The sequence below is a fragment of the Hippocampus bargibanti genome, linkage group LG02 (genome assembly GCF_051943395.1).
Source record: "Hippocampus bargibanti isolate YZ-2025 linkage group LG02, ASM5194339v1, whole genome shotgun sequence".
NCBI lineage: Eukaryota > Metazoa > Chordata > Actinopteri > Syngnathiformes > Syngnathidae > Hippocampus > Hippocampus bargibanti.
The window spans coordinates 16,154,286-16,167,500 of record NC_142735.1 but is presented as its reverse complement, the minus strand read 5'-3'; the positions used below and the strand labels follow the sequence as shown (position 1 = coordinate 16,167,500).

The 13,215-nt window shown below is 41.4% G+C and overlaps 1 protein-coding gene across 11 annotated transcripts in view; it reads left to right on the top strand.

Moving 5' to 3' along the window:
• Window positions 1-13,215, top strand: part of gria1a (glutamate receptor, ionotropic, AMPA 1a) — a 115,976-nt gene that overhangs the window by 50,596 nt on the left and 52,165 nt on the right. For 6 of the 11 annotated variants that reach the window (XR_016114163.1, XM_088989631.1, XM_088989629.1 and 3 more), the window contains 2 exons: window positions 6,357-6,596; window positions 11,967-12,151. Coding sequence is in view for 9 of the 11 variants with exons in the window: in XM_088989631.1 (XP_088845757.1) it covers window positions 6,357-6,596; window positions 11,967-12,151 (425 nt within the window). In the remaining 2 variants the exon portion in view is untranslated. Of the gene's footprint in view, window positions 1-1,991; window positions 2,232-6,356; window positions 6,597-11,966; window positions 12,152-13,215 lie in introns of all 11 variants that reach the window. The other 5 variants (XR_016114164.1, XM_088989633.1, XM_088989630.1 and 2 more) reach the window with 1 other exon arrangement.

Sequence of the window (13,215 nt, the reverse complement as noted above, 5' to 3'; positions counted from 1 at the left end):
ATGAACCTCCTCAGTTCACAGAGGTCCTCTCTGCAATCCGGAGCCTTAAAAACAACAAAAGCCCTGGCCCTGATGGACTTCCAGCTGAGGTCTTCAAGAGCGGCGGTTATCTCCTGACACGGAAGCTTTACCACCTCATCTGCAACATCTGGCAAAACGGGACACTTCCTCAGGAATGGAAAGACAGCAACATTGTCACCATTTACAAAAGGAAGGGGGACAAGTCAGTCTGTGGCAACAGCCGTGGCATCTCCCTACTTTCTGTTGCTGGCAAGATTCTTGCAAAAGTAATGCTGTCCCGTCTTACATCGCACATTACCGAAGACATCCTCCCAGGGACACAATGCGGCTTCAGGAAGGATCGAAGCACTCTGGACATGATCTTCGCTGCGCGCCAAGTTCAGGAGAAATGCAAGGAACAAAATAAGGACCTCTATATCACCTTCATTGACCTTACAAAGGCATTTGACACAGTTAACCGTGACATTCTCTGGACCATACTGCAGAAATTTGGCGTCCCCTCCAAATTTCTTGGCATCCTAAAACAGTTCCACAGCGGCATGCAAGCAACTGTACTTGTTGGTGGCCAGCAATCTTCCCCGTTCCCTGTGGAAGTCGGGGTGAAGCAGGGCTGTGTACTGGCTCCTGCTATATTCAACCTGTTCCTGATGGCAGCTACGCTCCTCTTCCATAAGTCCATCCAGGAAGGTGGCGGCGTACAAATCCAATTCCGCCTGGATGGTAACCTGTTTAACATCAGACGCCTACAGGCCAAGACCAAGACCCTGATCAGCGGCATCCACGAGCTACAGTATGCAGATGATTGTGCTCTGCTGGCCCACAGCCCAGCTGCCATGCAAAATGCCCTTGATACCATGTCCTCCGTCTACCGATCACTCGGTCTCGTGATCAATGTAACCAAAACGGAGGTCATGGCAAAAGAGAGTTCTCCAACCCCAGCGTTCACCCTCAGTGGCACACCCCTCAAGGTTGTCCAACAATTCAGCTACCTCGGCAGCATTCTAACACCCTCCTGTCTAATTGATGATGACGTCCAGGCCCGCATCCATCAAGCCTCCAAAGCTTTTGGCAGATTGCGTACTCGTGTGTTCGAAAACAACCACTTAAGAACTCCAACAAAAGTCGCAGTCTACCAAGCAGTGTGTGTGTCCACGCTGCTATATGGCGCAGAAGCCTGGACCGTCTATCGACGCCATGTGAGACGCCTTGATGCATTCCACATCAGGTGCCTCCAACGAATCCTTGGCATCACCTGGCAGGATCGTGTTCCACACACCGACATCCTTCAACGCACTGCCTCCACCAGTATCGAGGCCATACTGGCAAAGAGGCAACTTCGGTGGGTTGGACATGTCATCCGGATGCCTAGCTGCCGCTTGCCTCGACAGGTGCTTTATGGACAACTATTGTCAGCGAAGAGGAACCCTGGTGGTCCTAAGCTGCGATACAAAGACCAGCTTAAACAGACTCTATCCTGGCCTCACATGTGTGTGTGTGTGTGTGCATGTATGTGTATGTTTGTGTGTGTGTGTGTGTGTGTGTGTGTGTGTGTGTGTGTGCATGTATGTGTATGTTTGTGTGCGTGTGTGTGTGTGTGTGTGTGTGTGTGGAAGGTGCGCCTTAATCTCCAAAAAGCCCTCTAGTTTGGAAAATAGGGTTATCTTATTCTAGGTCAATGAGGTGATTGGTCATGCAGTATATTTGAACAAAGTTAAGGTTAAGATGCACTTTGATTCGGTGTTTGAAAGCCACACACGCTCGCATGCTTGTGTGTTGGATTTGCACACACTTCTTCGGTGGTCATGCCGTCAGACTTAAAAATGGGGCTCAATCCAGTACTTCATTGCCAACAGTATTCCTGGACATATCAGTACTGTGGATTGTACACCTAAATTTTGATTACTTAATTTTGCTCACATGAAAGGATGAGAAGTATGTATATACATTGTTTTGTTTTTGTCCTCCCACAGTCTGCTCTCAGTTCTCCAAAGGTGTGTACGCCATCATCGGCCTGTATGACAGGAAGACGGTCAACATGCTCATGTCCTTCTGCGGCGCCCTGCACGTCTGCTTTGTTACTCCGTCCTTTCCGATTGAGACGGCCAACCAATTTGTCATCCAGCTAAGGCCTGAGTTGCAGGACGCTCTCGTCGGTGTGATCGAATACTATCGCTGGGAAAAGTTTGTCTACATGTACAGTTCAGACGCTGGTATGTACCTGACTTCCGACTCGTTCTCATGTCATTCTCTATCTACTGTATTTGATTCTCATGACACGCTGGTTTGAACTTGCAGTCTGTTTTTCTTTGTTGCTTTAAATTCTTCTGACGAATGTTAAATACATTACCATATATTTTTACTGTCAGGTATAATGTCAACGTGAATGAAGCTTAAATATCACATTCAGTCATCTTTGGTAGTTCTTCAAGACGTTTTGTGGAAAATGGACCTTGCCGACCTTTAGTATGTCTAATGGTGCTTGGTCCTGATCTCCGCCAATCACTTGAACCAACAGGAAATGTTTCACTGTTACTGTTTTGTGCAATGCGGAGGGTTGGTTGCGCTGAAACCAAATAGTAATTATGAGAGGATGTGTATATCTGTAATTGGCAAGAAAACATACCTGAAGCCCCAAATCTCCAACATTGCCTCCAGCTCATCCACACTCAGAGTGAAGACGTGTAGAAAATGAAGAAAAAGAAAGGATGAATCATAAAGGTGTGTGTCTTGCTAACCATAAGTACTTCAACTTGATTGCTACCCAACTGAATACGAAAATCACAGAGCTCATTTCGTATGCGTCTACATGTCTAATTATGGTGCTCAGGAGGATATTTTTTATGGACAATGAGACACTTACAGACAGGAGCGACATCGGTCATCGTAGCTTGCTCGGTCTTCACATTGTCATGGTGACAACGATGTGGTGTGTGAATGAGGAACTGTCAGGCTATTCTATACACGATAATTGTCTTTATAATCGGCAACACCAATGAAAAAAGAAAGGGCCCAGCACTGATTAGCAGATAAATCACAGAATGCAAACAAATATTCCGCTTGTCATTGTGCTCATCTCAACAGGAATTTCTGTTTCTCGAAAATATACAGACAGAACTAAAGAAGTCAGTTGCATATGTTGTTACCTGGAATACAACCAGCTCTATCCTTCCTCTATGTTCAGGTCGTCTCTGAGGTATTTTGATGCATGGCCATAAATCGGGGCGCATGTGCACTGTGTAGAACTTTAATGATGACATATTCTGACTTGTTTTCATGCTTTAAAACAAGTCCCAGGTATATCCCAAGAATCAACAATTAGACTACACTTCTGCCATCTATTGAATGCAAACGAGTGATAAGACACTGCGCCCTGTTTACTGCTCGGCCAGTGGCGAATATAGATTTCATGACACTGATGACCGAAGGCAGAGCTTAGGCATTGTACGAGGCAAGCAAATAGCTTTGCACAAGTGGAACTCAGCATGTGCTTGCTGATGGAGTCAGCAATTCATCACCAGCCTTCACAAGCCACTAAATAACTCGACTAACAGTTGGCACATATGTGGCACATCACCAAACAGATAAACAATTTCACACTTAATTGGTGGGCAGACTCTCAGTTTTCCCAACTATGTAAAACAATTGAAAAGTTGATTTTGCATGATGCATTCAATATCCTTTGAAGCGTTAAACTACTGGTGTCAAAGCCAAGGCCTGGGGGTGAGATCTGGCCCGCCACATAATCAAGCATGTCAAGTTACATAATGCTTGCTAAAGTCAGAACCAAATTTTTAAATTATCATATGTTATCTACAATAGCAGTCATTATCTTTGACTGATATGAAAAGTAGGTCTTCATCAATTTGTTGTCTGTGAAAAATGTGAAGGGGATGAAACATGTACTGTATTTTCTGCACTATAAGGCTCACCTTCAATGAATGACATATTTTTTTTTCCATATGTAAGGCACTTTCTGAAGACACCATAAAATCCCATAATAAATATACAACGTTTTTCTTATTTTCTCTGCTGTAAACTATTCGAATTTTTGTGACACGGTTTATCATTTAACAACAGCAGGGTATAACATATAGTGCAATATTTATATCTCAGTATGGAGGGGAATTTTTCTGCCATTCAGTAAACATACAAAACATTCTGATGCTCTTATAGCAAATTAAATGTTAGTGCAATCACAATATGCAAAGTAATAACAATAACAAAAATAACTCAATAGTATGATAGCTCAATGTTGTTCATGTGATAATGTCTATATTCACAATACGACCAACCTTGTTCAACTGCGAACACAAAAAAGAAACACGTAAAGATCACTTTCATTCGTTCATTCCGTATGTGAGGTGTATGGTCATCGTTTGAAAAAAATGCAAGCTTTTAGACGCGCCTATTGTGTGGAAAAAATGAGATATGTTTTCCCAAAATTCGTAACGGCCCTCCCAAGGGAAACTTTGAGTACAATGTGGCTCACCACAAAAATGAGTTTGACACCCCTACTTTAAAAGATGTGTTTCAGGTTATGACACTGCTAAGCTTAGTGATGTGCAGTGACAGGAAATATTTTACCCTCTTCCTTTGCCCTCTGATGCCTTTTTTTGTCCCGCATCTCCTAAAGATTTTTTAATGTCTCATGATCCCATCATTCTCTGCTCAGTGTGTGTTCATGTGTGTGTACTGTATGATTACCAGGTCACCCCGTGTGATTGAATGGTAGAATTGAGTCAGAAGTCGTCTGTTGCCTCGATACAACATTGCAGTCATCTTAATCTGCAAGGTTATTTTAAGACTAGGATAATATATTTCTTCGTTGAAATGCGTTTGATATCTGTGTCTTTGTATTTTGTCACAGCTAATCAAAGTTTTTACATTAAACGGGCCTATGTGGGTCTCGTAAATTTTTGTCTTTTGGGCTTTCTTGAAGAAAGTAAATCCAATTGTTCTGAGTGTTAAAAGATGCCTATTTTCAAATATTGCACTTTCTTGTCATCTCACCATGCAGCAGCATATGAAAAAGTACCAGTAGCTATTGTTTTCTTTCACAGTGACTTTTTCAGTGAGAATTGGCGAAAATTTGACATTAGACAGATTAAAAATCCTTGGCATCACCTGGCAGGATCGTGTTCCACACACCGACATCCTTCAACGCACTGCCTCCACCAGTATCGAGGCCATACTGGCAAAGAGGCAACTTCGGTGGGTTGGACATGTCATCCGGATGCCTAGCTGCCGCTTGCCTCGACAGGTGCTTTATGGACAACTATTGTCAGCGAAGAGGAACCCTGGTGGTCCTAAGCTGCGATACAAAGACCAGCTTAAACAGACTCTAAAGAACTGCAACATCAAGCCCAGCGATCTGGAGTCTGCTGCAGCGAACAGGCCACTGTGGCGCTCCTTATGCCACGAAGGGGTGACACAACTTGAAGACAAGCGCACCCAGAGGAGGATCGTGCGGCACGAGCAAAGACACCTTTGTGCTGCTTCAGTACCGCCTCGCCAGCCCGGTCCTGGCCTCACATGTCCTGAATGTGGCAGGATTTGTGGCTCCAGAATCGGGCTTCATAGTCACCTACAGTGGCATCGCCGCCAGCGCCAATAACCACTGTCCAATACCCCACAAAGCAATGGAAGCGACGTCATCCTCGACTTCGATGGACTGCCAAGAGAGAGAAGAGTGTGTGTGTGTGTGCGTGTGGGTGTGTGTGTGTGTGCATGTATGTGTATGTTTGTGTGCGTGTGTGTGTGTGTGTGTGTGTGTGTGAGATGTAGCATGATAATTGTTCTGCCCAGCACTTTCTAACTGCTCAAGTTAAAATGGATTGTATTGTATTCCCTTAAGTGTAACTCCATGTAGTGGCTGCATAAGACAATCACAGCCACTATTGTAGCTTCAATTCTAAGAACTGTCAAATGTGGTGCGGCCTGCATGTTAAAACAGTTTTATAATAGGCCATTCATTGAAGGTGCGCCTTAATCTCCAAAAAGCCCTCTAGTTTGGAAAATAGGGTTATCTTATTCTAGGTCAATGAGGTGATTGGTCATGCAGTATATTTGAACAAAGTTAAGGTTAAGATGCACTTTGATTCGGTGTTTGAAAGCCACACACGCTCGCATGCTTGTGTGTTGGATTTGCACACACTTCTTCGGTGGTCATGCCGTCAGACTTAAAAATGGGGCTCAATCCAGTACTTCATTGCCAACAGTATTCCTGGACATATCAGTACTGTGGATTGTACACCTAAATTTTGATTACTTAATTTTGCTCACATGAAAGGATGAGAAGTATGTATATACATTGTTTTGTTTTTGTCCTCCCACAGTCTGCTCCCAGTTCTCCAAAGGTGTGTACGCCATCATCGGCCTGTATGACAGGAAGACGGTCAACATGCTCATGTCCTTCTGCGGCGCCCTGCACGTCTGCTTTGTTACTCCGTCCTTTCCGATTGAGACGGCCAACCAATTTGTCATCCAGCTAAGGCCTGAGTTGCAGGACGCTCTCGTCGGTGTGATCGAATACTATCGATGGGAAAAGTTTGTCTACATGTACAGTTCAGACGCTGGTATGTACCTGACTTCCGACTCGTTCTCATGTCATTCTCTATCTACTGTATTTGATTCTCATGACACGCTGGTTTGAACTTGCAGTCTGTTTTTCTTTGTTGCTAAATTCTTCTGACGAATGTTAAATACATTACCATATATTTTTACTGTCAGGTATAATGTCAACGTGAATGAAGCTTAAATATCACATTCAGTCATCTTTGGTAGTTCTTCAAGACGTTTTGTGGAAAATGGACCTTGCCGACCTTTAGTATGTCTAATGGTGCTTGGTCCTGATCTCCGCCAATCACTTGAACCAACAGGAAATGTTTCACTGTTACTGTTTTGTGCAATGCGGAGGGTTGGTTGCGCTGAAACCAAATAGTAATTATGAGAGGATGTGTATATCTGTAATTGGCAAGAAAACATACCTGAAGCCCCAAATCTCCAACATTGCCTCCAGCTCATCCACACTCAGAGTGAAGACGTGTAGAAAATGAAGAAAAAGAATGGATGAATCATAAAGGTGTGTGTCTTGCTAACCATAAGTACTTCAACTTGATTGCTACCCAACTGAATACGAAAATCACAGTGCTCATTTCGTATGCGTCTACATGTCTAATTATGGTGCTCAGCAGGATATTTTTTATGGACAATGAGACACTTACAGACAGGAGCGACATCGGTCATCGTAGCTTGCTCGGTCTTCACATTGTCATGGTGACAACGATGTGGTGTGTGAATGAGGAACTGTCAGGCTATTCTATACACGATAATTGTCTTTATAATCGGCAACACCAATGAAAAAAGAAAGGGCCCAGCACTGATTAGCAGATAAATCACACAATGCAAACAAATATTCCGCTTGTCATTGTGCTCATCTCAACAGGAATTTCTGTTTCTCGAAAATATACAGACAGAACTAAAGAAGTCAGTTGCATATGTTGTTACCTGGAATACAACCAGCTCTATCCTTCCTCTATGTTCAGGTCGTCTCTGAGGTATTTTGATACATGGCCATAAATCGGGGCGCATGTGCACTGTGTAGAACTTTAATGATGACATATTCTGACTCGTTTTCATGCTTTAAAACAAGTCCCAGGTATATCCCAAGAATCAACAATTAGACTACACTTCTGCCATCTATTGAATGCAAACGAGTGATAAGACACTGCGCCCTGTTTACTGCTCGGCCAGTGGCGAATATAGATTTCATGACACTGATGACCGAAGGCAGAGCTTAGGCATTGTACGAGGCAAGCAAATAGCTTTGCACACGTGGAACTCAGCATGTGCTTGCTGATGGAGTCAGCAATTCATCACCAGCCTTCACAAGCCACTAAATAACTCGACTAACAGTTGGCACATATGTAGCACATCACCAAACAGATAAACAATTTCACACTTAATTGGTGGGCAGACTCTCAGTTTTCCCAACTATGTAAAACAATTGAAAAGTTGATTTTGCATGATGCATTCAATATCCTTTGAAGCGTTAAACTACTGGTATCAAAGCCAAGGCCTGGGGGTGAGATCTGGCCCGCCACATAATCAAGCATGTCAAGTTACATAATGCTTGCTAAAGTCAGAACCAAATTTTTAAATTATCATATGTTATCTACAATAGCAGTCATTATCTTTGACTGATATGAAAAGTAGGTCTTCATCAATTTGTTGTCTGTGAAAAATGTGAAGGGGATGAAACATGTACTGTATTTTCTGCACTATAAGGCTCACCTTCAATGAATGACATGTTTTTTTTCCATATGTAAGGCACTTTCTGAAGACACCATAAAATCCCATAATAAATATACAACGTTTTTCTTATTTTCTCTGCTGTAAACTATTCGAATTTTTGTGACACGGTTTATCATTTAACAACAGCAGGGTATAACATATAGTGCAATATTTATATCTCAGTATGGAGGGGAATTTTTCTGCCATTCAGTAAACACATACAAAACATTCTGATGCTCTTATAGTAAATTAAATGTTAGTGCAATCACAATATGCAAAGTAATAACAATAACAAAAATAACTCAATAGTATGATAGCTCAATGTTGTTCATGTGATAATGTCTATATTCACAATACGACCAACCTTGTTCAACTGCAAACACAAAAAAGAAACACGTAATGATCACTTTCATTCGTTCATTCCGTATGTGAGGTGTATGGTCATCGTTTGAAAAAAATGAAAGCTTTTAGACGCGCCTATTGTGTGGAAAAAATGAGATATGTTTTCCCAAAATTCGTAACGGCCCTCCCAAGAGAAACTTTGAGTACAATGTGGCTCACCACAAAAATGAGTTTGACACCCCTACTTTAAAAGATGTGTTTCAGGTTATGACACTGCTAAGCTTAGTGATGTGCAGTGACAGGAAATATTTTACCCTCTTCCTTTGCCCTCTGATGCCTTTTTTTGTCCCGCATCTCCTAAAGATTTTTTAATGTCTCATGATCCCATCATTCTCCGCTCAGTGTGTGTTCATGTGTGTGTACTGTATGATTACCAGGTCACCCCGTGTGATTGAATGGTAGAATTGAGTCAGAAGTCGTCTGTTGCCTCGATACAACATTGCAGTCATCTTAATCTGCAAGGTTATTTTAAGACTAGGATAATATATTTCTTCGTTGAAATGCGTTTGATATCTGTGTCTTTGTATTTTGTCACAGCTAATCAAAGTTTTTACATTAAACGGGCCTATGTGGGTCTCGTAAATTTTTGTCTTTTGGGCTTTCTTGAAGAAAGTAAATCCAATTGTTCTGAGTGTTAAAAGATGCCTATTTTCAAATATTGCACTTTCTTGTCATCTCACCATGCAGCAGCATATGAAAAAGTACCAGTAGCTATTGTTTTCTTTCACAGTGACTTTTTCAGTGAGAATTGGCGAAAATTTGACATTAGACAGATTAAATGATTGTATTAAACCATCATAAAAATAATTATCAATGAAACCTAAATGCTCATTTCTTTAATACTCAATTGCTAGATGCCTAAAGGTGTGTGTAGAAGCTTGATTCCATTGAGGTGTCTTTCTCATTTGGGATGCCCTGAAAGGACTATTTTACCTGTCTGACAAGGTTCCTTGTCAAACACTATCTGAATCATTGGGGTGCCTTAATCTCTAATAAGACGTTTACGAAAGTGACTGCGACTCGAAATGTAGGGAAGTAAAATTATATTATATAGAAAAAAAACAAAACAGTCACACAATTCATAAGACACCAAATACTTTGAATAGGTCATTTGTTGTTATACATTACATTTTGAGCGCCTTTCAAAGCTCTCAAGGTAACTTTACAGTCACAGACAAGCATAGGTACTATAATAAACAAAATACAATCACAAATACAATGCAATAAATAAAATACAACTATAAATAGAAATAAGAGAGAGAGCCGCACAGAAAATGCAATTTTAAATAGGTGGGTTTTGAGATCATAAGAGGTTGACTACAATTTTATAAAATTTGGGTCGGAGCTCAAAGTCTTTCTCAAGGGAAATAATTACATTTCTCACCTGCGGAATATTTGTGGCTCCCAATTTGAGTTCCTGCCTTATGACAAAAAATGAGTCATTAAAAAAAGTGTCAGGGCGTAGTGTGTTTTCTCATCACTTTTCTTTCCTCCTATTTTCCCTTATTAGTTGCTCTCGCTCTTACTCCGTGGTTCTCCCGTGTCCAGGCAACAGTGGTCTGTGGCAGTGCCACTTGTAATTGTTACTTGGAGGATATAAAGCGGGTTGTGACGGTGTCTTTGGCTCTGATGCATGGGCTGAGTGTTTGTTGGTGTAGAAGTGGTCATTATCTAGGCCAGCGCACTTGGAAGTGTCAGTGTGCTGAATGGACTCCACCACTCATTACACTTTATCACTGAACCTACAGGGGAAGTTCTGATGGATGGGCATGGTTCCTTGGCCTTGTTTCTCTTTTATAATGTTTAAATGGGTGAGGGAAGCCACAAAAACCCGTGATACAATAGTTTATCCATTATATGGCTTTACAATAATTATGCAATCGTCAATATATTAAAGTAAAAGGTAATAACAGTTCCCCATCCACCCATCCATCCATTTTCGAGCATGCTTGATCCTAATTAAGGAAGGGGGTGCTAAATCCTATCCCAGCCGTCTTCGGGTACTAGGCAGGGGACACCCTGAATTGGCTGCCAGGCAATCGCAGGGCACTACAAGTATCACACCAATGGACAATTTACCGTATTTTTCGGATTATAAATCACAGTTTTTTTCATAGTTTGGTCGGGGGTGCGACTTATAAATCGGAGCGACTTGTATATGCTTTTTTTTATTACTGTATATCATTTCACATGTTATTTTCACATTAAACCGCAAGAGCGCAGAGAAGAGAAAGTGGCGCCTTGTCTACCTGCCGAGTTGGGGGAGTTATTTAAAAGTGACACCAAGGATGAAGATTTCCTTGGATTTGGTGATTTGGAATAAAACCTGATATTTTGGTAAACTTGTTTGCATGTTCTTTCTGCTAGAGTTATCTGAATAACTCTTGTAAAAGACTGTTCTGGGTTACCAAAAAGGAGGTATGTCCATCGGAGTTGTGTAGAGCGAGAGCTGCGGTGTTATGTTGGAAAAAAAAGAAGTGAAACGGAGCCTGATGTTCTCTATTTTATTTAAATTTAATTAATTTATTTTAAATTGCTTTTCAAGATGACATGTATGTTGTTTGGTGTTGGATTTTATCAAATAAATTTTCCCCAAAAATGCGACTTATCCTCCATTGCGACCTATATATGTTTTTTTCTTCTTAATTATGCATTTTTTGGCTGGTGCGACCTATAATCCGGAGCGACGTATAATCCAAAAAATACGGTAGTGTGTTCAACTAGCCTGCCATGCATGTTTTTGGAATGTGGGAGTAAATCGGAGGACTCGGAGAAAACCCATGTGGGCCCGGGGAGAACTAAAGTACTGTAAAAAAAAAAAAAAAACTCCAACTGTGTTGTGTTTCGAGCACAATGAAAGATACAACGCGGCATGGTTGTATTTTTATATTCGGGATGGGGTCCCTCCTTTTCCAGCAGAATGCCCATTCAACATGCACATTAATCTATTATTGATCAGCTGATCAAAGTGCACCACCCCTAATAAATTTACATTGACCAGGGAATTTGCTGGAGAACATATACAGTATAACATGGAGAAGAATGGCAAGATTCACTATTAAATAAACTATTCAGCCGTTTGGTGCACAGATTCTTGTGTATCATTACTGTTATAGATGCTCGATGCAATCAAATGCATTATCTCTAAGGCCATTCTGATTCATAACAGTGCTGTCATTAGATGACTCTTCTTTAAAAGCAGTCCCTTTTTTGTGTGTGTGAGTGAGAATGTTTTCTCAACCTCTGTCCAGGGCTCTCTGTGCTACAGAAGGTTTTGGATACAGCAGCAGAGAGGAGCTGGTTCGTGACATCGGTAAACGTGGAGACCATGACGGAGGCATCGTTCTTGAAAGTGTTCCAAGATTTGGACAAGACAAAGGAGGGACATATTATCATCGATTGTGAGACAGAGAGGCTCACTGGCATCCTTAAAAAGGTAAACAACTTTTCTCCCCAATGTAATTACACTCTATTGTGCTTTAATGATCTTAAAATCTCAAAGAAAAATAAAGTCCATTGGTTGGGGTTGTTTTCCCCTTTGGGCACATGAGATTTATTTTGGGCAATTAGCTTCAACAAAGGAGTTAGAAATAAGTGGATTTGGATACTCGGCAAGATGAAAAGAGGCGGCGATGCAGAAAGGAAAAGAATGTGCAGGTAGTGACATCATTTCTTGGTCTGCTGTTCTGTGCAGTCTCGTAGCATCAAGCAGAAAAATGAGTTTTGCATTTTTGCATTTTGAGTCGACATTCTCCCATAACAGGCTGAACTCTCAGAGTGGTGTTGCTCAAATAAAAGTGATCCAGGAATTATATCTGACAGTACAACAGAAAGACGTTCACAGATCAATGGTCCTTTCAAAATCAACATTTTTGTGTTGTCATGACCAACACTTGGCCTGTCTTGTCCTCCAAAGTTTCTTCAACTTACCAGCTCGCTGTAACTTTTTTTAAAAGACAATTTAAACATGTTCTTGCTACAACAACCCATGAATCATGCTGTACACTCACATCAATATCCACACTTACACACAAAGCAGAGACTATTGTAGTTGGACGTGAATGTTATTGATGGTCTGCCTGGTCATTAGTTAAGGTTATTGCATCAGATCTAAACACTTTACAGGAGCCCGATCTATGAGATGCTTTGCTCTCAGAGACATGACATCAATCACCCACATCTGCTCACCGCCTCCACAGTGCCCTGCTGGTGTGTATCTTGACACCTGTATGTAGTGGTGCGCTCACATTCACATATATACACACTGGCCTTCCCCCTTTCACCTTTTACACTGCAGTGTTCATCTCATTCATCTCTTAGAGTACACAGATTCTCTTACGATAAGGTCACTGGCAGTATCCCAAGGGTGACTTTGCAAGAGAAGCTAAATGTTAAAGTCTCCATAGAGAATGATAAAACGTTTTTATACACATCCGTAAACATCCTTTGTTATTTCATGTTTGGTTTCGTCTATATGGATGTATGTAGTTTATTAGATAA